The following is a 27,956-nucleotide window of genomic DNA, read 5'->3' on the forward strand; positions in this document are numbered from 1 at the left end:
TCTAGTCCAATTTTTGTGACTTTTTATTCCTACTGATTACCTTTCCTCCAACATTTTAAAAATTATTTCAAATGGAACTGAAAGCAGCATAAACTCATAAACCCAGTACCTAGACTCTACAATTGCCAACATTATCTATCCAACAATCTCTGACAGTACCTTGTAAGTACTTTCTACTGGACTCAGCTTCCATGATTTCCCTCACCCCCTATTTATTTGGGTTGTTAACCTAGAGAATGAATGGGGGAAATGCCAGTCATAAACAACTTGGCAGTTAGCCAATTTGAGTATCTGCTATATGCTTGAAGACATGATGGTGGGAATATAAGATAGCATTTATGTTCTGAAGGAATTTTTAACCTGGTCAAAGAAAATAGTAGATAAACAATTGTGAGCATATAAACTAGAACAGTATAAGGGGCTGGGCATGGTGGCTTATGCCTGTAATCCCAGCACTTTGGGATCACCTGAGGTCAGGAGTTTGGGACCAGCCTGGCCAACATGGTGAAACCCTGTTTCTATCAAAAATACAAAAATTAGCTGAGTGTGATGGTAGGTGCCCATAGTCCCAGCTACTCTGGAGGCTGAGGCCGGAGAATCACTTGAACCTGGGAGGTGGAGGTTGCAGTGAGCTGAGATCACGCCACTGCACTTTAGCCTGGGTGACAGAGCAAGACTTAGTCTTAGAAACCACCCCACAAAACAGTGTTAAGGATGCACTTTCTGATTTAATTTAGAATTACGAATTACTGGTAAAATAATGCAAAGGTATATGCTTTAAGTGTAAATTCACCTTTAACCATAGATTATGTGTTTTTATATGCAGGAAAGAAAGTAATTCCTATGTTGTAAGTGAACAATTCAGTCTCTTATTTAGCTCAGTGTTTTCCTGTTTTCTTCATTTCCAAAATTTTCCTCTAGCACAGGGGTTTACACATGATCAAAAAGGAGTATACAATGAAGACTCCTTAAATCAGTCCCCTAGCTACCAGTTTCCCTTCCCAGAAGCAACCTCTGAAGACCAGTTTCCTTCAATCTAAGGCTACTTAATATACAATTAAGAGCATACCCATGTGTTTGTATATTTGTATATAAAGATATTAAAATGTAAATGGTGGCATACCTTCTGTTCTGTAGTTCTGATTAGTGTTTTCTTTTTTACCTCTTGAGTTATTCCCTGTCACTTTGGATTCCTTAGACCATAGTGTGCATCACATCTTCCATTCTCCCCCCGTCCCATGCTGGCTATATTCCTATATTCGTACTCTGATCATAGACATTTGTTTGCTATCTGTAAAAGGAAGAACTGGAGATAACAGTGTCCTCACCCCATTTACCTCTTTTTAAAAATTACACCTAGAAGCTGAAGGACAACAGATTTAATCCCATAATCTTTTACTCATTTTCAATTTGCTTCACTATGATGTGCCACATGCTGATTCCAGATAAAAGCAAGTGATTTCCTGATACATAATTAACCATTAAACAAATCTTAATGGCTTTTGGCCATCAGAATTCCTGGGCTTTGTTCAATCTCTCTTGAATCCTTTAAGTACAAATGAAAGAGCACTGATAAGCTCAAATTTTTATTAATAACCTTGGAACAAATACATTAGTAATTCTTTATAGTCATATAGCATTTCACAATTTTGAAATAACTTTCACATAATACCAATTGAACCCTCACAACAGCCCTGTGAGGTAGGCAGGGTAGGTGTTATTTTCCTACTAGTGAGGAGAACAAGGCTAACAGGTGAAGTAAGGTCACACAGTTGGTAAATGATGGAGCTAGGACTAGAACCTAGGCCTTCTGACTTGCCTCCCTGAGAACATTCAAGTAATGATATCCTATGCTATATAATGAAGATTCATCTCCTATGATGTTGATCAGGTCTGTTTTTATACATTTTACCTGTTTTTATATTACCTTTCCCTAATATTGAAAAACACTAAAACTGATGAGACATTTCTTCTCTGTTACTGGACTTTTTCTTGGATATATCAAACACTATCCTAAGATGAAACTTCTGTTTTGAGCATCCTTGGCTATAAATTCTAAATTATGATATGAACATTTATTTTACAAAATTCTGCAAAAGTATGTTGAACTTAAGAAAAACAAAACAGGTCTGTTTATATTCTAAAAAGCTTTGCCGTCTTTCCCAGTACTACTTTATGATGTGTATACATGGAAATAAGGGAAAGGTGTTCAACAACATTACAATATTATTGGGAAACCTATGCAGAGTGCACCTAAATGCAAGCCATATAACAGTAATTTGTTTTCCTTGTTGGCCTTATAGAGGATGGAGAACCATTAGTGTCTTATCTCAGGTTTGATCTTATTTTATATGTGACATCCTCAGCAACAAGCTAAAAAATGATGTGAATTATATCAATAGGAGGGCTCAAGCAGCAGTGATGAAAACATATGTACAGTATGTGGTAAAAAGGAACACTTGGTTCTTCAGTGGTTTTGCCTAGGTCCAGTGTAATTACTTAACAAAACAGATTTTAAGCTACAGCATCTCTGTTAAATTTAGAAATGTGAAATACGGTAGAGTTATCAACTTGGAATACAAGACTAAAACTGAATGTAACTGACCCAAAACTCCTGTCAAAAGCACAATAAAGCTCAACAGGCATAAAAACTAAGGGATAAAACCCAACTGCTCTGACGTAGAGTGAAAAACAGCAAATGCAAACCATCAGGTTGAAGTGAATTACAAAACATTAGGCATGTGAGCATGTTTTAAAAATATGAAAATGACACTGAGCTGTATTACCAGGAATGATATTTTTAAAATTCCAGGTATGGCCTTTTACATTTAAGAGCAATGGAGAGAAGCCTATGGGGGAGGTACAGAAAATGAATGCGATCTAGAAATGGAGTTGAGCTGGGGAGTTAAAGGCGGCCAAGAAACAAACACATTCAAAATGGATTTAGAATCTCTCCTCTAAATCCACCCTTTCCAAAAAATGTTTCCTAAATTGAAACATTGGTAAAAATAAAGCTAGTGACAATGAAAGTGACTATATTACCTTATAAAATAAAGTAGTATTTAAATGTAGATTAGAGATTATGCTGTTAAAAGATAAATCTGCCGGCCAGGCTGTAGAACCTGAAACTTAAGTGCTGCTGTCAGTGATAGAAGGCAGAAAAGTGTCTCAAAAATAGAATTGCCATACTAGGACTCAACATTTATGAAACTGTTAAGAAAAAAGTACATAACTGTTTGTAATTGAAGCCTAATTGACAAACACATTTGTATGTTTACTAAAGAGATCTAACAGTTTTAACTAATATGAAAATACTGCAGCTACGTTTCAGTCTTTTAAGGTAAAACAAGAAGATCTAGAATATTCTAGTTCACTATACATTGAACTCAGGAGGCAGAGGTTGCAGTGAGCCAAGATCACACCACTGCACTCCAGCCTGGGCGACAAGTACAGTACAGGCTCAAAACCACCTTTCCTTTTGAAATGCATCTATACTAGACTATATTCCTTACATAGTATCATTGTCATCATCATCTTCATGTTTTCTCTTCAGTGGGTTTGCTTCATTGGCCGTGTTCTGTGATGAAACCATGTTGGTGGTAATAAGAATATTTTTGGGCCCAATCATTGAAGGATTAATCAGAACATTTTGAACTGCAGTTGTTGCAGGAACTGTAAACAGAGAAGCCCCCCCACCAAGCTATGAATTACCCAGAATCCAAAACATACAATAAAAAGTATTTAACAAAGCTGAATGCAATTCTAATACCAATTTCAATAGCATGAAGTGCAACTATATCATAGAAGAAACACAGGTACTTACACTACAATGAGTTGAATTTTTAAAAATCTTTATTTTTAGTTGGCAAATAATTGTATTTATTTTTAAATTATTTATTTTTTTGAGACAGTGTCTTGCCCTGTCACGCAGGCTGGAGGCAGTGGTGTGATCTTGGCTCACTGCAACCTCTGCCTCCTGAGTTCAAGTGATTCTCATGCCTCAGGTTCCCAAGTAGCTGGGATTATAGGCGCATGCCACCATACCTGGCTAATTTTTGTAGTTTTAGTAGAGACGGGGTTTCACCATGTTGGCCAGGCTGGTCTCGAACTCCTGGCCTCAAGTGGTCCTCCCGTCTCCCAAAGTGCTGGGATTACAGGTGTGAACCATCGTGCTCTGCCAATAATTGTCTATATTTATGCAGTATAATGTGATGTTCTGATCTATGTATACATAAAAATTAAATGTATCTAGTACAAGGTTGAAAAAGTTCTGTTGTATTTTAACAACCTAGATTTTCAATTCACTCATGCAAAACTGCACTGGATTCATCATGCAACATACTAAATAAAGGCCTATGTTCAAGGTCAGGAATCACACTTCCCTAATAGGCCAGTATTTTACATAAGTTGCTTGTTACATGCAGTTAGGTTTCAGAAGACGTGAAATCTAAACATATACGTTCATAAACTGCTATGACAGAATTCTGCTTATTCTGTGTGTGTGTGTGTGTGTGTGTGTGTGTGTGTGTGTGTGCGTGCGCGCGCGCGAGTGCTATGAAGTTAGTAAAGGTACAACTTTCATTTGAATTTACATTTATGTTCTGGATTGCATACACATATTCATCGCTAAGTTTTGTCGCTTTCTTGAACTTAAGTGCTTTTCCTTGAAGATGCCTTAGATTTGTGGACCCTAACTGGTTAGTTCATGGTGTTCTTTGAAAATCTGATGAACACACTGAATACTTTCCCTCCTCCCTAAAATGTTACATATATAGTAGTTCCCCCTTATCCGCAGTTTCAGTTACTTATGGTCAACTGTGATCCAAAAATAGGTAAGTACTAAGATACTTCAAGAGAGATCACATTCATATATATTTTATTATAGTATGTTGTTAAAATTTTTTTTTTATTGTTAATTTTTTGCTGTGTCTGATTTATAAATTAAATTTTATAATTTAGAAGGTTTATAAACTTTAAAGTTATAAATTTAACTGGGGGGTATTGGAACATAATCCCTCAAGGACAATGGAGGAGACTACTGTATGTAAAATTTCACAGAATTTTAGAGAGCTCATAGGTCCCTCTGAAGACCCCTGATTTGCAGCATTACTGCCACCTTCCTGTTGGGATATTAAGACAAGTTTACCTCTTGATATAGGAATACAAACTGTTCTACAATTTCAAATTATTCACAAATTCTGTCTCCCACACCCAATCACATTACCTGGTTTGACAGGTGTGGACTGAGAAGGTGGAATCTGCACCGTAAATCTTTGGCTTGTCACCGACATTGGAGTTGCAACTTTATTTGGGACAGACACTGTTTGTGGGGTCGCTGTAGTTACAATAAACAGACCATGTTACTTAGGTGACTTATACAGATTTATATTCTGCACTCCTTAGCTTACCACAAACTACCTTAAAAGCAAAGGAAACTAATAAAAGGTGAGGAAAAAGTTATTAGAAATAAGAGGAAAACAACCTTAAAAAATTTACAAGCTTGTTTAGATGTTACAAAATTCAATATAGAATAGTGGTGAAGAATGTAGGCTCTGGAGCCTACCTGTTTGAGTTTGAATCCAGGCTCTATCACCTACTAGCTGAGTGTCCTTGGGCAAGTTATTTAAATTTTTGTGCCTCAGTTTTCTCCTCTATAAAACAGGGGATAAGATCACCCATTTCATATAATTGTGAAAATAAATACAAATAAAAATAATCCCTGTAAAAACTCTTCAAACAGCATCTGGTACATAGTAAGCACTGAGGTTTAGCCGGATGAAGACAAAGTTAAGAGTTTAAACTACCAGAATAAAGACCCAGGTTTTCTATTTATTATCTTAGTTGGCACTTTTAATCTTGGTCACTTGCTGAGAATCAGAAGATGTCATCTATGCCCATGAAACTAAAGCAGAGATCAAATATAACACTCCTTGAGGTCTCCAGGTGGGCCCAGAAAATTTATTCCCTTTCTGTGTTCAGATACTTTTTAAGCAGAAAAATATCTTGGATATAACATAGTCTAAACCCCCAATCATCTAAATTCTACCCATTATTCCAAGGTACAACTCAAATACCACCCTATTTTAGAAAACTTTTCTTAATTTGCTCAAATGCCTTTTTCTTATCTTATCTCATTCACTAGATTACAAGCCTTGGCTAACATTTTTCATCCTTGTGAGCACAGGGCTCTTATACCTTGCTCCAAACAGGTATTCAACAAAGACTTAATATAATATACTGACATCATTGCTCTCTCAAAAAATGCATTTGTGGAAGTGTATCCGTTTCTACTTTTTTAATCTGGGGATGCAGGCTTTCCAGTACATCCTTTCCCCCTAGAACCAGCAGTTTACCCAGAGATTAGAGTTGCTGAGGACACTACAACTACCATTTCTAGAGAAAAAGGTGAAAAAAGTAAATAAGGAAAGAAAGCCCAGAGGTACTGAGAAATCTGTGTTTTATTTACTGCTCTCTACCAAACCCAGAAGGTGAGACCCTCCTCTAAAATATCTCCATCCCTAGATAAGTTTTCCCATGTATTAAGGATTAGTTAAGAGAATCTGGTGAAGCATAATGAAGCAATGTAAATATTTTATCAAGAAAAGAAAATTCACAGTAGGTGGGTGTTTTCTTGGCCTAAGAATTGTCAGTAAATTGAAGCAAGTATGGAGTTGAGGCTTTAAAAGTGAACACAGTAGACTGTAGATGTAGTCCCCTCCCACCCCCAATTGAAGAGAGTAAATACTCATGTCTTAAGGTCTATATAACTCATTTTAATTTTTTTTTTTTTTTTGAGACAGAGTCTTACTCTGTCACCCAAACTGGGGTGCAGTGGTGTAATCTTGGCTCACTGGGTTCAAGCGATTCTTGTGCCTCGGCCTCCTGAGTAGCTGGGATTACAGGCACCCACCACCATGCCCAGCGAATTTTTGTATTTTTAGTAGAGACGGGGTTTCACCATGTTGGCCAGGCTGGTCTTGAACTCCTTACCTCAAGTGATGCACCTGCCTTGGCCTCCCAAACTCCTAGGATTACAGGTGTGAGTCACTGTGCCTGGTCAACTCATTTTAATTTTTTAAAGTTTAAAACTTCCATCTTTAGGCTTGGTGTGGTGCCTCATGCCTGTAATCCTAGCACTTTGGGAGGCCGAGGTGGGCAGATCACTTGAGATAAGGAGTTCAAGACCAGCCTGGCCAACATGGTGAAACCCCATCTCTACTGAAAACAAAACAAAACAAAACAAAACAAAACAAAACAAACTAAGTTAGCTGGGTGTGGTGGTGCACACCTGTAATCCCAGTTATTTGGGAGGCTGAGACAGGAGAATTGTTTGAACCTGGGAGGCGGAGGTTGCAGTAAGCCAAGATTGCGCCATTGCACTCCAGCCTGGGTGACAGAGTAAGACTGTGTCTCAAAAAAAAAAACAAAAACAAAATAACATAAAAACCTTGCATCTTTAAAACTATCAGGTGTTTTTTGGTAGTGCCCTCACTCTACATTTTAAAAATCTCTGAAGTTTGTAGAGCAAATGTCTAGCTAGGAATAAAAATCATAACTGATAACTAAAATTGGTTAACCTGCCTGGCATGTGAAACTGATTACCAGCCTAAAACAGCTGGTATTCATTTAAGTAATGTGAATCCACAAACAGAATATGATGAAAATTTACAAAGATTATAATGCAGATTTCTGTCCACAAGGGTCACAGGTAGGTAATTACACATGTACAACTGATACTATACCAAAGTGGCTTTACAATGTTGAAATGCAAATTTACATCCTGAGAATATGAAGAGATGGTTTAGACACCGCAAAAATCAAATGCTGCTTATACTTGAGCTATATGGCAGCCATGGGACTCAAGTTATAAGCAATAAGAGCCAATAATTTAATACTGATGAAGAGGGATTTTTCTGAAAATACTTTGATTACTAGACTATGTATGCAAGGAACCCAGCAGGAATGTAGGAAAAAAAGTCAGGAAATCTAAGTACATTATTTGTTTTCCTTACTATCTAAACAACGATATTAAGAAAAAAACAATGGATTCTGAATACCATTCTCCACCAAAAGGAACCAGGGCTCTTTGGAGAAGTGGATGATTCTAGGACCTGGGCAGGAAAAGTATGAGTTTGCAACATCTTGTTGCATCAGAAGCAAAAAATGCTCACAGAGTGACACAGATCTGTCAAAAGGACACATACATTTGTATAGAAGGCATAAAGTACACAGCTAAGAGTAAACTCCTGTTTTTGGTATCAGAGTTTATACCAACAACAATGTGGGCAATGTCCAATTTTATACTTATTTGAGATCAGATGTTCCTGGTGTCTTTCTCATTTTGAAATCCAGTAACATGTATGTTTATAGCTTTACTAGATGAATAAAATTATTAATAATAACACATATGCAGAATTTCTGACTCAATTTTTGTCTTGCATTATAGTTCAAAACCAAGTGCTGAGGTACTGCTTTACCAGCCAGAAAAGCCATTTTCTCCTTTCACTTACCTACAGTAGGAGTGGTAGGTTTGCTACTAACAGCACCAACACTTAATCGTGGAACTAGTCTCCCTTGGTTAGGTCCCTAGGAGATTTAAAAAACAAATTAATGTTAAGATGTGACACCTTAATTTTCCAGGAATGAAATTAGGATTGTTGAGGTAAATGATTACGGATAATTCATGGCAAGAAAGTCCTGTTTTTGTTCTATCAGTGTTTTAAGTCCAACATTTAATCTGGGGTTTGCATAAACATATATACATGTCTTTATGTGAAAATAGATATGAAGGCCGGGCACGGTGGCTCACGCCTGGGAGGCTGAGACGGGTGGATTACGAGGTCAGGAGCTCAATACCAGCCTGGCAAACATACTGAAACCCCGTCTCTACTAAAAATACAAAAATTAGCTGGGCGCAGTGGCAGATGCCTGTAATCCCAGCTACTTGGGAAGCTGAGGCAGGAGAATTGCTTGAACCTGGGAGGCGGAGGTTGCAGTTAGCTGAGATTGTGACACTGCACTCCAGCTGGGTGACAGCAAGATTCCATCTTGGGGGAAAAAAAAGATATGAATACATATATAATCTTATTCAGTATTAAAGTTTAAGATAGAGTGTTATTTGAATGGGGATAACAACTAACTTCTTTGTGATTTTTAATCTTAACTAGTCAATTTCTTAACCCAAAAAGGAATAAAACTCTTATAGTGGAACTTCAGAAAACAAAGGCACCCTATCGTGGGGATAACTTTTTCAGTGGTGGGAGAGCTTTAGGTCATATTTCAGAAAGCTGGCCCAATTCCTGATGGTATATCATTCCCTCTGTTATTAGGCCTCACTAAAAAAACTACAATACAGTGGAAAGATTGGGAGTTATGAGGCTTGGAATCAGTCCTAGCTTTGCTACTAACTTCATAAATGAGTTCAGGCTCCAATTCCTGATGTGAAAAATGATTGTAGCATTAAATGAACACTAAAGTTCCTTCTAGGAACTATAAAATTTTTGAAAATTAAAAAAATTCTATTATCTTAACCTTTACTATACTAGCTACAGGAATTTGCTTTTCACAAAGTCCCCTATCATATCCCACCTTTTGAAAAAAGCGAAGTTGATTAAAATGTCTTACCTTTTTAATTAAGGACTTCAGCCTGTAGTTTGGAGCTGTTAAGCAGTATCTATCAGGTGGCAGTCTAGGTCCTGCATATGGCTTAATCAGTGGCAAAGGGGTTTGATTTTTCTGCCTTGCGATGTCCAGTAAAAACTAAAAAAGAAAAAAATCCTTATTAGAACTACAGATTAAAAAATTGTAAGTAAAAATAACTTCAAATCAAAGTTTGCTTACATCTCTTGGGGGAGGAGAGGTAAAAGACTGATCAGCACGACACTGGATTGCCAGTCTCACATCATCTGCATCAACATTGGGTTTCTTAGCATGGCTTGAATAAATTTTTGCATCATCCAGAATTGTAGTCACATATCCTTTAAGAACAAAACAATCTTTTCTTAAACATATGAAGACAGCTTAATATTTATGGCTACTTGTCTTAATACAAGTTTCCACTAATTTGTATACAGTTTATGAATTTTTTGTTTTCTGTAGAGATGGGGTCTCACTATGTTGCCCAGGCATAACTTGAACTCCTGGCCTCCCACCTCAGCCTCCCAAAGTGCTGAGATTACAGGTGTAAGCTACTGTGACCAGCCTAAATGCTGCCTTTAATAGCTAATCATCCTGTCTATATGATCAGTTTTAAACAGATATAACCATGTGAGTACTACTGTCCCCTAGCTTGAGCTCCTTTTTAACTGCGTTAGGCTGAATTCTATACTATTAACGTAATTAGTTGAAAATGTTCTTACAAGGCTGGGCACCACCTGTAATGCCAGCACTTTGGGAGGCCCGGATGGGCAGATAACCCGAGTCAGGAGTTCAAGACCAGCCTGTGCAATGTGGCAAAACCCCGCCTCTACTAAAAATACCAAACTTAGCCCAGTGTGGTGGTGTGTGCCTGTAGTCCCAGCTACTCAGGAGACTGAGGCATGAGAATCGCTTGAACCCGGGAGGGGGAGGCTGCAATGAGCCGAGATTGTGCCACTGCCCTCCAGCCTGGGCGACAGAGCAAGACCCTGTCTCAAAAAAAAAAAAAGAAAAAAGTTCTTACAATAAAAATATTTTTTCAAATTCACAAGTTAGACAAGTTTTTGGTGTTTAACTTACGGAAGGCAAATTCCAACATTTGATTTATAACCCTTGGTTCGTATTCTGTGATTCCCATATCCTTCAGGATCTGTGCCATCACCTGTGGATTCAAATAAAAACGCCAGATGCAGAATTTGGTGCTGGAAATCAAGGCTAGCCTGAAGGGTAGTATTTACATTTATTATACAAGGTTCCCTTTCTTTGGGCTTCAAAGTCCTACTCACCCTTGTCTTCCCAAGTGAGTCAGCGATCACACCAAATCGCACAGTACGCTTTTGCTGAAAAGTTTTATTTTTATTTTTTGGCGGGATTGGGAGCCGGTGGTGGGGGGGGAAGCAAAGAGAAGACAGGAGTTGGCTTCCCCAGCAGAAGTAGGGGTAGCTTCAGCTGGCTGTCATTTTTGGTTTTGGCAGCGAGTTAAGCTAGCGTCAGAACCCTGGACGCGGGGTCAGGGCTGGCGGATAGGTAGAGACGAGGAGGCGGCACGGGCCCGAAGCCCAGGACACAAAGCTGGGCAGCCGTTCCACAAACTCCGCTGGACCGCGACCCCCTGGTAAGGCTTGGCCCGAGCGGAGAGAGGGGCCCCGGGGCCAGGGCGCATCTCCATCACCCTCTCCTCCTGGCGGCCATGACTGGACTGAAGCGACCGCGCGAGCCCACCCTTAGGCCCTCAGCGTGGCTTTGCCTCGCAGGTCCCTGGCTGCACCCGGCTTCGCGCTCCGCCGCTCATCCTTCGCACTTACCAAGGCATCTCTCGGAGCGTTCTTGGGAGGCGCCATCTTGCCCGACTCCATGTTATCCAGCGACTCGTCATCCGGGGAGACAGGGGAGAAGGGGCAGCTTGCGGTCTCCTCACTCAGGCCACACCCCTGCGGGGAGCGGGAGGAGGGGAGCGGGAGGAGAGAAGCGGAAGGCGGGGTTACGTGCCAGCCGCTGGGGGCGGGAGTTTCAGCAAGACGCTGGCCAGGGGGAAGAGACGCGCTCGGGCGTCCGTGTTCAGGAGGATTGGAAGAAGCAGGGAATCCTTCCCCGTGGAGCCTGCTGGGGGCTAAAAGAAGTAGAAGAGCCGAGAGGCTCGACTTCCCAGAGTTGTTCTGCGGCAAAGGGCACCAAATGGGAAAAGCTCACCTTTGCGGGGGTCCCTCCTCACACCTCCACCGCTACCACCATCGCCCCTCTTGGCTTACGGAAATTCCAGACCTAGTCAATGTTAGGGCTGCTTAGTAAAACACAGTTGGACCCGTTAGATTTGAATGTCATATCAACAACAAATACATTTTTAATATATCCCAAATTCGCACAGGCCGTACTTATGCTACGAAATAATTGTTGATCTGATATTCATATTTAAACGGGTGTCCCGGATTTTTATTAGCTAAATCTGGCAACCCTACCCAATAGCCTGCTCTCCACACAGCAGGACTTTGGTCTGCTCTTGCCACACTCAAAGCCCTACTTGGCTGCCCATTTCACCCTGATGGAAAACTAAAGCCTTCACTTGGCCTTGAGCAGCTTCCTGTCTGTCCCCGTTGAGGCCAACGCAGGACCCTTCCTTGCCTCCCAGTTACACCCTTCCCAGCCCCTCCCCACAGAACAGCCCCAATGACTTTCGTGAGAACCGACCATCCCGCCCAAGTGACTTTAAAAAATGTGCATCAGTTAACTATGTCTGTCTTAAAACGTCGCAGATAACTCATTCTTACCCTCCACATCCACCAATGCCCTAGCATCTTCCATCTCAGGAACAGGCACCGTGACTCGCTCAGGCCGGAGAGGGTGTAACTGGCAGGCAGCCATATTGCTGTTTCCCTCACAATCCACACTCAATCTAGCAACAAGTCTTGTCCAGGTGACCTCCCAAATTTCTATCCATGTCTTCACATCTCCATCCAGTACTACTATGATGCTAACGAGTCCAAGCCAACACCCTTACCAAGATTACAGAAATATACTCCCCAAATAGGGTCCCCCCCCCCGCATTCCTTACACAGCTAGAGGACCCTTTTAGTCATAAATCCAATCACTGTTTTCCTTAAAACCCTCCAGTGGCTCTCCTCACAAACACATACACAAATACATACTGATTTCCCAGGCTTAGTGGGCCCTTCAGTTTTGTGAAGCAACTAACCTCATCAGACTCGTCACAACCAGCCGTCCGCTGGGCCGCCATCTTGAAGTTTGGGCCGGCTTGCCAAGAAACACGTGTTATCGATACATTGTTTCCAGTGAGAGCACGTGCTCCCATGCTGAGATGGTGCCTTTCCCCACTCTCACTGTGGCCAGCCTCTGTGTAAAATTAATAACAGTCCCTTGGTTTAGAATATTTTCAGTGTACAACATTTAAAAATAGGTGGAGGCTGGGCGCAGTGGCTCACGCCTATAATTTCAGCAGTTTGGGAGCCCCAGGCGGGTAGATCACTTAAGGTCAGGAGTTTGAGACCAGCCTGGCCAACATGGTGAAACCCTTTCTCTTCTAAAAATACAAAAATTAGCCCTGCATGGTGGCTCATGCCTGTAGTCCCACCTACTCAGGAGGCTGAGGCGGGAGAATTGCTGAAACCCGGGAGGTGGAGGTTGCAGTGAGCCGAGACTCCATCTCAAAAAAAGAAAAAAAAAAAAAAAATAGCTGGTATATTTGCAGGGTACAACATTTAAGAGTATTTAAAAATATCCTAGTAAAAGAAAATTTTTCTTACCTGTTCTGGCCACTGATGTCACTTTCACAGAAGGCATCATTGTTTACCAGTTTCTATTCTATGCAATTTACAAATAGTATCTTGTTTATATATTTTTTATATAAACAAGATGGTACTATAGTCTTAGGGTGACCAACCTTCAGAGAGCCAACCCAGGACGTAGATGTGCTAGATGAAGAAAACCCATAACATAAATAATTGTGCATATGTATCATTACTTAAGAATAAGTATTTGAAATTATATGTTTTTTATGTATTATTTTCTGTTACATAAGTGCTATTTAAACAAAACATTAGGACTAAACAGTGGCCATTAGTATTAATTAACAGTAGCATAAGTTAAATAATAGGTGTGAGAAAAACTAACAAGATTTTTCATTATATTTCTGTCCTCTATCACAATTTAACTCTTGCACATTTACATTTTGTAAGTTGTAGTGTGTATTCTTTATATACAGAAGTATAAGACTTTTAAAAGAATATAAATACAGTAAGACAAACAGCTATCACCTATCTATATATATTTTTAATTTTTAATTTTTCTGTGTATATAGTAAGTATATTTATGGGGTACATGAAACGTTTTGATGCATGCACACAATGTGAAATAATCACATTATGGAAAATAAGATATCCATCTCTTCAAGCATTTAGCCTTTGTATTACAAGCAGTCCAATTGCACTTTTAGTTGTTTTAAAGTGTACAATTAAATTATTGACTATAGTCACCCTGTTGTGCTAGCAAATATCAGGTCTTATTCATTGTTTCTATTTTGTTGTACACATAAACCTATCTGCCCCTCCACCCTCCCACTATCCTTTCAAGCCTCTGGTTACCATCTTTCTACTCTCTGTGTCTATGATTTCAATTGTTTTGAGTTTTAGATCCCACAAATAAGTAAAACAGGTGATGTTTGTCTTTCTGTGCTTGGCTTATTTCACTTACCATAATGATCTCCAGTTCCATCCATATGGTTGCGAATGACAGGATCTCATTCTTTTTTATGGCTGAGTAGTACTCTATTGTATATAAGTACCACATTAAAAAAAAATCTTATGTTCAGGGATATATGTGGAGGTTCGTTATATAGGTAAACTTGTGTCATAGCAGTTTGTCATACAGATTATCTTGTCACCCTAGTACCCAATAGTTATTTTTCCTAATCCTCTCCCACCTCCCACCCTCCAACCTTAAGTAGGCCCCAGTGTCTGTTGTTCCCCTCTTTGTGTCCGTGAGTTTTCATCATTTACCTCCCACTTATGAGTGAGAACATGTGGTATTTGATTTTCTGTTCCTGTGTTAGTTTGCCAAGGATAATGGCCTCCAGCTCCATCCATGTTCTCACAAAAGACCTGATCTTGTTCATTTTTATAGCTGCATAGTATTCCATGGTGTATGTGTACCACAATTTCTTTATATGATCTGTCATTGATGGGCATTTAGGTTGATTCCATGTCTTTACTATTGTGCATAGTGCTGCAATGAACATTCACATGAGTGTTTTTTTTTTTTTTTTTTTTTTGAGATGGAGTATCACTCTGTTGCCCAGGCTGGAGGGTAGTGGTGCGATCTTGGCTCATTGCAACCTCTGCCTCTCAGGTTCAAGTGATTTCCAGCTAGTTTACATATATATGTAAATATATACATAAATATATATATGTAAATATATACATAAATATACATATGTAAATATATATGTAAATATATATAAAAATATATATGTAAATATATATGTGTAAATATATGTGTAAATATATATGCAAATATATATGTAAATATATATGCAAATATATATGTAAATAAATTAAAAAAATATATATATATATATTTTTTTTTTTTAGTAGAGACAGGGTTTCATCATGTTGGCCGGGCTGGTCTTGAACTCCTGACCCCAAGTGATCCACCCGCCTCAGCCTCCCAAAGTGCTAGGATTAAGGCGGGAGCCACTGCACGTGGCCTGCATGTGTCTTTATGGTAGAATGATTTATATTCCTTTGGGTATATACCCAGTTATGGGATTGCTGGGTTGAATGGGAGTTCTGTGTTTAGCTCTTTGAGGAATCACCATGCTGCTTTCCAGAATGGCTGAATTAATTTACACTCCCTCCAACAGTGTATAAGTGTTCCCTTTTCTCTGCAACCTTGTCAACATCTGCCATTTTTTGACTTCTTTTTATCTGAGACAGGTTTTCACTCTGTCACCCAGGATGGACTACAGAGGCACGCTCACATCTCATTGCAGGTTTGACCTCTTGGGCTCAAGTGATCCTCCTACCTCAGCTTCTTTAGTAGCTGGGACTACAGGTGTGTACCACCATGCCCAGCTAATTTTTGTACTTTTTGTAGAGGTGGGGTTTTGCCATATTGCCCAGGCTTGCCTCTAACTCCTGGGCTCAAGCGATCTGCCCACTTCAGCCTCCCCAAGTGCTAGAATTACAGAAATAAGCCACCGTGCCCAGCCTGACTTTTTAATAATGACCATTCTGACTGGTGTGAAATGGTATCTTAGTGTGGCTTTGATTTGCATTTCTCTAGTGATCAGTGATATTGAGCTTTTTTCATATACTTCTTGGCCGCATGCATGTCTTCTTTTGAAAAGTAGCTTTGCCGTTTTTTTAATGGGGTTGTTTTTTCTTGTAAATTTGTTTTAAGTTGCTTAAGAGATGCTGGATATTAGACTTTTGTCAGATGCATAGTTTGCAAATATTTTCTCCCATTCTGTAGGTTGTCTGTTTACTCAGTTGATAGTTTCTTTTGCAGTACAGAAGCTCTTAAGTTTAATTAGAAGCCATTTGTCATTTTTTGCTTTTGTTGCAATTGCTTTTGGCATCTTCATTATGAAATCTTTGCTCATTCCTATGTCCAGAATGGTATTGCCTGAGTTGTCTTTCAGGATTTTTACAGTTTTGAGTTTTACATTTAAGTCTTTAATCCATTATATGTTGATTTTTTGTATGGTATAAGAAAGGGGTTCAGTTTCAATTTTTTGTCTATGGCTAGTCAGAGATCCTAGCACTATTTACTGAATAGAGAATACTTTCCCCATTGCTTGCTTTTGTCAGCTTTGTTGAAGTTCAGATGGTTGTAGGTGTATGACCTTATTTCTGGGTTCCCTATTCTGTTCTATTGGTCTGTGTGTCTGTTTTTGTATTAGTATTGTGCTATTTTGATTACTGTAGTCCTGTAGTATAGTTTGAAGTCAGGTAACGTGATACCTCCAGCTTTGTTCTCTTTGCTCAGGATTGCCTGGGTTATTTGGGCTCTGCTTTTGGGTTCCAGATTAATTTAAAAATAGTTTTTTGGCCAGACGTGGTGGCTTACGCCTGTAATCCCAGCACTTTGGGAGACTGAGGCGGGTGGATCACCTGAGGTCAGGAGTTTGAAAGCAACCTGGCCAACATGGCAGAACCCCGTCTCTGCTAAAAACACAAAAACTAGCCAGACGTGGTGGTGGGTGCCTGTAATCCCAGCTACTCGGGAGACCAAGGCAGGAGAATTGCTTGAACCCGGGAGGCAGAGGTTGTAGTGAGCCGAGATTGCACCATTGCACTCCAGCCTGGGCGACAGAGCAAGACTCCATCTAAAAAAAAAAAAAAAAAAGTTTTTTTCTAGTTCTGTGAAGAATGTCATTGTGATTTGATAGGAATAGCATTGAATCTGTAAATTGCTTTGTTCAATATGGCCATTTAAACAATATTGATTCTTCCTATCTATGAGCATGGAATATTTTTCCATTTGTTTGTATCATCTCAGATTTCTTTGAGCTGTGTTTTGGAGTTCTCATTGCAGAGCTGTTTCACCTCACAAGTTAGCTATATTTCTAGGTATTTTATTCTTTTTATGGCAATTGTGAATGGGATTATATTCCTGATTTGTCTCTTGGCTTCACTGTTGTTGGTGTATAGAAATGCTGGTGATTTTTGTCCATTGATTTTATACCCTGAAACTTTGCTGAAGTCATTTATCAGCTGAAGGAGCTTTTGGCCTGAGACTGTGGGTTTTATAGATATGGAATCATGTCATCTGCAAACAGGGATTTTGGATGACCTTTGTTTGTTTCTGTTTGGATGCCCTTTGTTTCTTTTGCCTGATGGCTCTGGCCAGGAATCCAATGCTATGTTGAATAGGAGTGGTGAGAGAGGGTATCCTTATTTTGGTACCACATTTTCTTTATCCACTCCTCTGTTGATGGATACTTAGATTGCTTCCAAATGATGGCTATCGTGAAGACTGCTGCAACAAACATGGGAGTGCAGACATCTCTTTGGTATACAGATTTTCCTTCTTTTGGGTATACCTAGCAGTTGGATTCCTGGATTACATGGTAGCTCTATTTTTAGCTTTTTTTTTTTTGAGGAACCTCCAAACCTCTTCTTCATAGCTGTCATACTATTAATAATTTACAATCCCACCAACAGTATCCGGGGTTCTCTTTTCTGCACATCCTTGTCAGCATTTATTATTGCCTATCTTTTGTATAAAAGTCATTTTAACTGGAATGAGATAATATCTTATTGTAGTTTTGATTTGTATTTCTCTGATGGTCAATGGTGTCAAACACCTTTTCATATACATTTTCCACTTTGGTGTCTTCTTTTGAGAATGTCTATTCAAATCTTTTGCCTATTTTCAAATCAGATTGTTAGATTGTTTTCCTATAGAGTTGTTTGAGCTTCTTATATTGTCTAGTTATTAATTCCTTGTCAGATGGGTAGTTTGCAAATATTTTCTCCTGTTCTGTATGTAGTCTATTCACTTTGTTGATTGTATTTTTTTGCTGTGCAGAAGCTTTTTATTTTTTTTATTTTTATTTATTTATTTTTTTTTGGGACGGAGTTTCGCTCTTGTTACCCAGGCTGGAGTGCAATGGCGCGATCTCGGCTCACCGCAACCTCCGCCTCCTGGGTTCAGGCAATTCTCCTGCCTCAGCTTCCTGAGTAGCTGGGATTACAGGCACGTGCCACCATGCCCAGCAAATGTTTTGTATTTTTAGTAGAGACGGGGTTTCACCGTGTTGACCAGGATGGTCTCGATCTCTTGACCTCATGATCCACCCGCCTCGGCCTCCCAAAGTGCTGGGATTACAGGCTTGAGCCACTGCGCCCGGCCTGCAGAAGCTTTTTAACTTGATGTGATCTCATTTGTCTATTTTTGCTTTGGTTGCCTGTGCTTGTGGAATATTACTCAAGAAATCTTTGCCCAGATTGATGTCTTTGGGAGTTTCTCCAATGTTTAGTTTCAGGTCTTAGATTTAGGTGTTTAATTCATTTTGATTTGATTTTTGTATATGGCAAGAGATATATGAGTCTAGTTTCATTCTTCTGCATATGGATATGGATATTCAGTTTTCCCAGCATGATTTATTGAAAAGAGTGTCTTTTTCCCAGTGTATATTCTTGGCACGTTTGTCAACAATGAGTTCACTGTATTTGTGTTGATTTGTTTCTGGGTTTTCTATTTTGTTCCATTGGTCTATGTGTCTGTTTTTATGCCATTACCATGCTGTTTTGGTAGCCATAGCTCTGTAGCATAATTTGAGGTCAGGTAATGTGATTCCTTCAGTTTTGTTCTTTTTTCTTAGGATAGTATTGGCTATTCTGGAGTTTTATTGGTTCTATATACATTTTAGGATTTTTTTTTCTATTTCTGTAAAGAATGTCATTGGTATACTGATAGAAATTTTATTGAATCTGTAGATTGCTTGTACCTTACAGATCTCTTGGCCTGTAAGGTTTTTTTCTGAAAAGTTTGTTGCCAGATGTATTGCAGCTCCATTGTATGTTATTTGTTTCTTCTCTTTTGCTGCTTTTAGGAGCCTTTGTTTGTCCTTGACCTTTGGGGTTCTGATGATGATGATTATTATTATTATTATTTGAGACAGAGTTTTGCTCTTGTTGCCCAGGCTGGAGTGCAATGGCATGATCTGGGGTCACTGCAACCTTCAACTCCTGGGTTCAAGTGATTCTTCTGCCTCAGTCCCCCTAGTAGCTGGGATTACAGGCAGATGCCATGTCGCCCAGCTAATTTTTATATTTTTAGTAGAGACGAGGTTTCACCATGTTGGTCAGGCTGGTTTCGAACTCCTGACCTCAGGTGATCTGTCTGCCTTGGCCTCTCAAAGTGCTCGGATTACAGGCGTGAGCGACCACACCCGGCCTGGGTTTCTGATTATTAAATGCCTTGACGTAGTCTTCTTTGTGTAGTGATATAGTTTGGCTGCGTCCTCATCCAAATCTCATCTTGAATTGTAACTCCCATATTTCCTGCATGTCATGGGAGGACCCTGGTGGGAGGTGATTGAATTATGGGGGCGGGTCTTTCCTGCACTGTTCTCGTGATAGTGAATGAGTGTCATGAGATCTGATAGTTTTAAAAAATCGAGAATTTTTCTGCATAAGGTCCCTCTTTTTGCCTGCTTCCATTCATGTAAGACGTGACTTGCTCCTCCTTGCCTTCTGCCATGATTGCGGGGTCTCCCCAGCCATGTGGAACTGAGTCTAATTAAATCTCTTTCTTTTGTAAATTGCCCAGTCTTGGGTATGTCTTTATCAGCAGTATGAAAGTGGACTAATACAGTAAATTGGTATGAGGAATGGGGTGCTGCTGAAAATATACCCAAAAATGTGAAAGTGATTTTGGAACTATATAACAAGCAGAGGTTGGAACAGTTTGGAGGGCTCAGAAGAAGACAGGAAAGTTTGAAACTCCCTAGGGAGTTGTTGAATGGCTTTGCCAAAAATGCTGATAGCAGTATGGACAAGAAAGTCCATGCTGAGGTGGTCTCTGATGGAAGTGAAGAACTTGCTGGGAATTGGAGCAGAGGTGACTCTTGTTATGTTTTAGCAAAGAGACTGGTGGAATTTTGCCCCTGCTCTAGAGATTTGTGGAGCTTTGAACTTGATAGAGATGATTTAGGATATCTGGAGGAAGAAATGTCTAAGCAGCAAAGCATTCAAGAGGTGACATTGGTGCTATTAAAAGCATTCTGTTTTATAAGGGAAGCAGAGTATAAAAGTTTGGAAAATTTGCAGCCTTACAATGCCATAGAAGAGAAAATCTCATTTTCTGAGGACAAATTCAAGCCCACTGCAGAATTTTGCGTAAGTAACAAGGAGCTGAATGTCAATCCACAAGACAATGGGGAAAATGTATCCAGGGCATGTCAGAAGTCTTCAAGGCAGGCCCTCCCATTACAGGCCCAGAGGCCTAGGAGGATAAAGTGATTTCATGGGCTGGGTTCAGGTTCCCTGTGCTGTGTTCACCCCTAGGGACTTGATGCTCTGCATCACAGCCACTCTAGCCGTGGCTGAAAGGGGTCAATGTAGAGCTTGGGCCATGGCTTTAGAGGGTTCAAGCCTCAAGCCTTTCTTGCAGGTTGAGCCTGCAAGAGCATAGAAGTCAAGAATTGAGGTTTGGGAACCTCTGCCTAGGTCTCAGAGGATGTATGGAAATGTTTGGATGCCCAGGCAGAAGTTTGCTGCAGGGGTGGAGTTTTCATGTAGAACCTCTACTAGGGCAATGTGGAAGGGAAATATGGGATCGGATTTCTCACAAAGAGTCCCTACTGGGGCACCACCTAGTGGACCTGTGAGAAGAGGGTCACTGTCTGCCAGACCCCAGAATGGTAGATCCACTGACAGCTTGTATTGTATGCCTGGAAAAGCCGCAGACACTCACTGCCAGACTGTGAAGGCAGCTGGGAGGGAGGCTATACCCTGCAAAGCCACAGGGCTGGAGGTACCCAAGACCATAGGAACCCACCTCTTGTATCAGTGTGACCTGGATGTGAGACATAGAGTCGAAGGAGATCATTTTGGAGCTGTAAGATTTGATTGCCCCACTGAAATTTGGACTTGCAATGGGGCCTGTAGCCCCTTTGTTTTGGCCAATTTCTCCCATTTGGAATGCCTGTATTTCCCCAATGCCTATATATTCATTGTATCTAGAAAGTAAGTAACTTGCTTTTTGATTTTACAGGCTCATAGGTGGAAGGGACTTGCCTTGTCTTAGATGAGACTTTGGACTGTGGACTTTTGAGTTAATGCTGAAATGAGTTAAGACTTTGGGGGACTGTTAGAAAGGCACGATTGGCTTTGAAATGTGAGGACATGAGATTTGGGAGGGGCCAAGGGTGGAGTGATATGGTTTGGCTGTGTCCCTACCCAAATTTCATCTTGAATTGTAACTGCCACAATTCCCACATGTGGCATGTGGGACCCAGTGGGAGGTAATCGAATCATGGGGGTGGATTTTTCCTGTGCTGTTTTCACAGTAGTGAATAAGTCTCAGGAGATCTGATGGTTTTATAAAGAGGAGTTCTCCTACACAAGCTCTCTCTTTGCCTGCTACCATCCATATAAGACAAGATGTGCTCCTTCTTGCCTTCCACCATGATTATGAGGCCTCCCCAGCCATGTAGAACTCTAAGTTGATTAAACCTGTTTCTTTTGCAAATTTTCCAATCTTGGGTATGTCTTTATCAGCAGTGTGGAAATGAACTAATACACCTTCTTAAGTCAATTTTTAGGTATTTAAATTTATTTGTGGCAATTTTAAATAGGATTATTTATTTATTTATTTATTTATTTTTTGAGATGAAGTCTCACTCTGTCGCCCAGGCTGGAGTGCAGTGGCATGATCTTGGCTCACTGCAACCTCTGCCTCCCAGGTTCAGGCAATTCTCCTGCCTCAGCCTCCTGAGTAGCTGGGATTACAGGCATGTGCCACCACGCCCAGCTAATTTTTGTATTTTTAGTAAAGATGAGGTTTCACCATATTGGTCAGGCTGGTCTCGAACTCCTGACCTCATGATCCACCTGCCTCAGCCTCCCAAAGTGCTGGGATTACAGGCATGAGCCACCGTGCCCGGCCTTTATTTCTTATTCACATTGTTTATTGTTGGTATATAGAAATGCTACTGATTTTTGTATGCTGACTTTGTATTCTGCAACTTTACTGAATTTGTCAGTTCTGATGGTTTTTTGATGGACTCTTTAGATTTTTCCAAATATAGGATGATATCATCTGCAAACAAGGATAATTTGACTTCTTCCTTTCCAATTTGGGTGCCCTGTATTTCTTTCTCTTGTCTGATTGCTCTAGCAAGCCCTTCCAGTACTATGGTGAATAACAGTCGTGAAAGTGGGCATCCTTGTCCTGTTCCAGATCTCAGAGGAAGGGCTTTATGTTGTTCCCCATTTAGTATGATACTAGCTATTGGTCTGTCATATATGGCTTTTATTATGTTGAGGTATGTTCCTTCTATACTCAGTTTTCTGATGGTTTTTATCCTGAAGGGATGTTGAATTTTTTCAAATGCTTTTCAGCATCAATTGAAATAACCATTATGGTTTTCATTCTTCATTTTGTTGCTAAGATCTATCATGTGTATTGTTTTATTCACAAATTCAACAATTTGTTGAATCATTTTTGCATCCCATCGATAAATCTCACTTGATCATGATGAATGATCTTCTTAATGTTTTGTTCAACTTGTATTGTGGCTAAGCTGACACTCAAGCAACAGGATGCAGTTTTTTCCACTCTTCCCTCCCTTTTCCAAAGGCAGAGTAGCCTCACCATGTAGCCACTGCCATCCCAGGCCATGAGGAGTACTGGCAGACTACCAGCTAATGTTCCTCTAAGGCCCATGGGCTTTTAAGTCAGTTTGTTGTGAATGCTGCCTGGCCTGGGACTCACCCTTGAAGGTAGTAGGCTCCTTTCTGGCTCTGGGCAGGTTCAGAAATAGCATCCAAGAGTCACAACCTGGAATCAGAGACCCCAGGAACTTGCTTGGTGCTCTGCCCCAGTGTGGCTGTGCTGGTACCTAATGTGTCAGCAAAGTCCAATTTACTTTTTCCTCTGCTTTTCTCAGGCAGAAGTTTTGCCTCATAGCCACCATAGCTAGTAATGTGCTGAGTCTCACATGAAGCCAGCAAGCCTCAGAGGCTCACCCAAGGCCCTTGATGTAGTACCTGGGTATTGCTGCTGGTTATTCAGGGCCCAAGGGCTCTTCAGTTAGCAGATGATGAATGCTGACACAACTGGGTTTTTCATTTGAAGCAGCAGGATCCCTTCTGGCAAAAGGTGTGTCTAGAGATGTTGCCTGGAAGCTAAGCCTTGTAATGGGGGCATTAGTACTCTGTCTGGTACCCTATCCTGCTGTGGCTGTGCTGATATCCAAGATGCAAGACAAAGTCCTCCTCACCCTTCCATGTCTTCTCCTCAAGAAGAAAGAAGGGGTCTCTTTTGGACCTGTGAGCTGTGCAGTCTGAAGTTAGGGGAAGGGTGATGGCAGCATTCCCTTGGCTTCCCTAGCTGGTGTTTCAATATGTCACATGTCCTCCCACTCAAATCGCAGTCTCTGGGCCTAGTTCAGCACTAGGACTTGCCTAGGAGTTGCATTTCTTATGGCCTTGGTTACTTTTCAAATTTACTTTGAGACATAGGGTGCAGTAGCCTCAGTGGTGACTTTTGTAGGAGCTCACATTCCAACCACTGGGATCAGTGATTCTCTTCTGGCTAGGGCTGGTTTACATTTTCCCTCCAAGGGCAGGCATAAGCTGAGTTTGATCAGGTTTTTCTTTCTGCTCTAACAGGACAACACTGAGTTCAAAGCCTCACAATTACTGTGTTCTCTCTCCCTAGTGCCCAGAGAAGATGCTCTCTGCACCACGCTGCCACAGGAGGTAAGAGAGGGGTGTCGTCGGTGACTTGGAACTGTTTTTTCTATCTTCTCAGTGCCTCTTTCAGTGATATGAAGTTAAAACCATGTACTACAAATGTGCACCTAATTTTTGGTTCTTATAAAGTTTTTTTTAATTGTAGATAGTTGCTAAGATGGTGTGCTTGTGGTGGGGATGATTGGTGGAGCCTTGTATTCTGCCATCTTGCTCCACTTCTCTAAAAACCATTTTATAATGAGGTTTTACTCTGTATTATTGACAATCATCAGCAATGTAAATGTAGTTTGGGAAAAGGTTTAAATATATGTCTTTATATTTGTTAGAAAACAAATTTAGTGGAGGCTCTCACTGAGAATGCAGCCATGACTGGGATGGATGTGTGTGTGTGTGTGTATATATATATATATATATATATATATGCAGGAAATGTGTTTATTTTAAAAAAGAAAAACAAAAACTAAAACAAAATAATAATCACCTCTGCCCCCTCCATTTGAGAGAATAATTCCAGAGTTCTGTGTGTCTAGTCCCCAGCCTGGTGGGGGAGTTCGTTTTCAGAAGCTCAGGGGTGGGCCTTCCCTAGCCCCACCAGCAAATCATCTTTCCCTGCCTCCGGGAGGGTAATTACTCTTCAACGAGCAGGGCTTCATGGGCCAGGAAGGATGACAGGAAGAGGTATGTGGGGTACCATGTCCCTCATGCTGGGAATCCATAAGCCAAGATGCTCAAGATTCTACCATTAGCCACCTGTCTTGTAGAAGCCCCTCTGTGAGATTCAGGGGCAAAGGAGAGAGGGCAGGGGCCTGTATCAACCCTTCTGGCCATGTCTAGGTTGTGTTGACTGCCACTCTTGTTACTACCATGGACTGTCACATCAGCAGCAGATGGCCCAGGAGGGCTTGCTTTTTGCTGGCTGCTGCTTCCTGTTGTCTCGGTGCCATGCCTGGGAGGTAGTTGGTACTTACTATAATCCACATTGCATGGATGAGGAAACAGGCACAGAGAAGCCAAGTGACTTCCACAAGGTCACACAGCCGGAAGGGACAGCTTTGCCCTCCCAGCTGTTTCTCTTCTAACACCCTTGGGCCTGCGTCCAGCTAAATGCTGCTGCAAATCAGTCCTCTCTTGAGAGTCAAAGCAAAGGAGATCTGAACCTGTAGTCACAGGTACTGTGATACAGAGTTAGGCATAGAGCTATGCCTTACATTTCCGGGTTCCATGGGAGGCCTGTGACCTTCCCCACAGTCCCTAGTGGGCACTTGCGTTCTTGGTTCAAGTACTCAGGCTCTGCCTCTCTGCTCCTGCTGCTTGCTCTGTGACCTTGCCTCTCTGGACCTGACCCGTTTCTGGCTGTTGGCAATGGGGGAGGGGTTGGTGGCCTCCCTAGGCGGGACAGCGCAGGGTGTGGAAGTCAGCGGAAGAGAAGAGCCACAGCATGTTTACCAGAGGGAATGTGAGCAGTGCTCTGAGCAGCGAGCCCAGCTGCACTGTGGGCCCGCACCACAACAGAGCTCTGTGGCTGCGGTTGCGCTGGATCATGCCCAGCATCACCTTTAAGTAGCTAAGGCAGCTGCTGAACAGCACCCATGAGGCCACGATGAGGACTTCCCCCCTCAGTGGCCCTGCAGGAGGGGGGCAGGGGCTCATCACCGCCATGGCCATGTTGTAGCCCCCAAAACAGGCCTTGAGCAGAGAGAGGACCCCCAGGAACAGCAGAGACCGGTTAGGCAGGAACATGGAGAGCAAGGAGGCAAGAGTGTTGGCCATAATGCTTAGGATGGTGGCCAGGTGGTAGGCAACCGGCCCATAGGACAGGCAGGAGTAGGTTTGCACAGAGGGCAGCACGCCATTGCACGCCATTGGTGAGCGTGTAGACAAAGACCACCAGGGTATAGATGAAGGTCAGGTGGGCTGGGAAGCAGGGGCTGCTTTCTCATCTAGATGCCTCTGGCCCTGGCTGCTGTCCACCGTGCCTGAAGGGACCAAGTCATTCTCTTCCTGCGGCCGGATCGAGTGGAAGGTGACCTGGTTGTTGAGGAGGTCTTCCATGGAGGCCTACCAGCACCAGGGTTGACGCTGGAGGACAAAGAACACCACGAGGCAGCAGGCCATCATGAAGGACAGTAGGAGGAAGAAGACCAGGGGTGAGAAGTGGGTGGGGAGGTAGCGGCTCCCCAGGTGGGATAGGGGTGCTGCTGTTCTGGGGAGGGCAGACTCCAAAGCTCTGGGAATTCCCTGTGCGATGTCAGTCTCCCCTGTGGGCACAGGGCTTGGTATGCTGTCTGATGTCTCAGTGACATTGATGCAGGTAGTGAGACCTGAGCCCTGGGTAAGAGCCACCAGAGCAGGCAAGAGGCCACTGAGTCTTTTATCCACAAAGAAGGAAGTCAGATATTAGGTGGGCAGCTGGCTTATGAAGAGGAGGAAGGTGACCGAAGAGGCGCAGTCCACCAGGGCCAGGAATAAGGTGAGGACCAAGAAGGCGATGCTGTGGTGGCTGTCCAGCACCCAGGAGGTCATATTCCAGAGGAAGGCAAAGATGATGCAGGTGACAGTTCCCATACCCAGCAGGGGAAAGATGATGGACACTTTGTAAAGGCAGCTGGGCTGGAAGTTATGGAGCAGGGTAACCAGGAGGGGCCCAATGTTGGCCAGCTGGATGACCACTGTGAGGTAGGAGGGCAGGTACTAGCCCTCGGACAGTTCCATCACCAGCAGGGGCAGCTCTACCCAGAGCCCATTGATGGTCACCCAGGAGCCCATTCCAAAGATGCAGACCAGCAGGTGCATCAGGAAGGCTGTGGCGGTATCTGTCCTGGGTCAGAGGCCTCCGACTGGGATCTTACTTCTTGACAGCATTATTTTATTTTCTGAATTCATCGTCAATTTTCACATATCAGTTTGTTTCACTTCATGATAATGTAAATGTGCTCTTAAAGACAACTGTATCTTATGAATTGTTGTGATCATTTTTTGTAGGCTCTTGAGACTGCAACTACTTTTAAATAATTGACTTACTGTACATATTGGGCTGTGCATGTCTGGTTTTAGCATATTTTGCATATGAAGACTAATACATTAAATAATAAAATAACTGTTCAAAAATACTGCCTGCTTAACTGAGGTTATAAAATAAATGGCTACAAAAAGTGCTTAAGTTGTAATGAGTTCCATCTTCCCCTATACTCATGGAAACATATAATTTCTAAGTTCATGGAAGAATATTCTTGTCTATGTCATCTTCTGGAAAAACTAAATATTCTTTCTGGGTAGGTAATAACTTATATATATGTATAGAGTGTTTGGTAGGGAGGCAGTCCAAAATGGATTGGAAAGTATTTGGGACTAGTGGGTCCTTTCTGGAAGAGACCCAGAGTCATCATGGGATTAGGGTAGAGGTGTCAACCAGGTATCACAAAATGCTACTGTGGGTACTTCTATACTCCAATGCTGTTTTTTAAGCCTCCAGAGCCATTTATCTGTAAAATTACTGTGAAAAGCAGGGAGAGAGGGGTATTATATGTAGATGAAGGCTCATCTCTCCTGCTGGGCTACAGAAACCACCTACACAAAGAAATTGGATTTAGCCTTAGTTTGGGACTATTTCTCTAAAAGACACAGAGAATATGAATTGAGAGATCTTTTAACCTAAAAATAATTTAGCCATTGAACAGGAGAGTCAAAATATATAAATTGAATCTTAAACTAAGGCTGATTAAATTTTAACTAGCTGAAGCATAAATAATGTTTCTTTACTAATGAAAACATTTGGGGTGGCAGGGCTAAACAGTGGACTAGAAGGAGCTTGTGTTCACCACTCACACAGAGAGAAAATGAAAGGGCTACTGAAAATAGACCCTGCAGGCCTATTATCTC

General features: G+C 41.5%; 1 protein-coding gene, 1 long non-coding RNA gene and 1 pseudogene across 3 annotated transcripts; 1 reads left to right on the forward strand and 2 right to left on the reverse strand.

Annotated features, from left to right (window-relative positions):
* Positions 1–1,364: 1,364 nt before the first annotated feature.
* On the reverse strand, positions 1,365–11,591 carry TAF9B (TATA-box binding protein associated factor 9b). Its single transcript, XM_032251357.1, has 8 exons — positions 11,442–11,591; positions 10,717–10,798; positions 9,841–9,977; positions 9,625–9,759; positions 8,511–8,586; positions 5,225–5,335; positions 3,458–3,672; positions 1,365–3,381 (listed from the first exon to the last, which is right to left on the reverse strand). The coding sequence occupies exons 1-7, from the start codon at positions 11,490–11,492 to the stop codon at positions 3,509–3,511; spliced, it is 756 nt and encodes a 251-aa protein (XP_032107248.1). The 5' UTR covers positions 11,493–11,591; the 3' UTR covers positions 1,365–3,381; positions 3,458–3,508.
* Positions 4,091–4,829, forward strand: LOC116532262. Of its 2 annotated transcripts, none has more exons than XR_004260802.1 (2): positions 4,091–4,515; positions 4,551–4,829. It is a non-coding gene; the product is annotated as an uncharacterized LOC116532262 (long non-coding RNA). The 2 variants fall into 2 exon arrangements; XR_004260801.1 differs by having other exon boundaries at positions 4,091–4,511.
* A 13,806-nt stretch (positions 11,592–25,397) lies between the features above and the next one.
* Positions 25,398–26,995, reverse strand: LOC116532310 (annotated as a pseudogene).
* Between the last annotated feature and the right edge of the window lie 961 nt (positions 26,996–27,956).

The sequence above is a fragment of the Sapajus apella genome, unplaced genomic scaffold (assembly GCF_009761245.1).
Source record: "Sapajus apella isolate SASKATOON/1434 unplaced genomic scaffold, GSC_monkey_1.0 scaffold75, whole genome shotgun sequence".
NCBI lineage: Eukaryota > Metazoa > Chordata > Mammalia > Primates > Cebidae > Sapajus > Sapajus apella.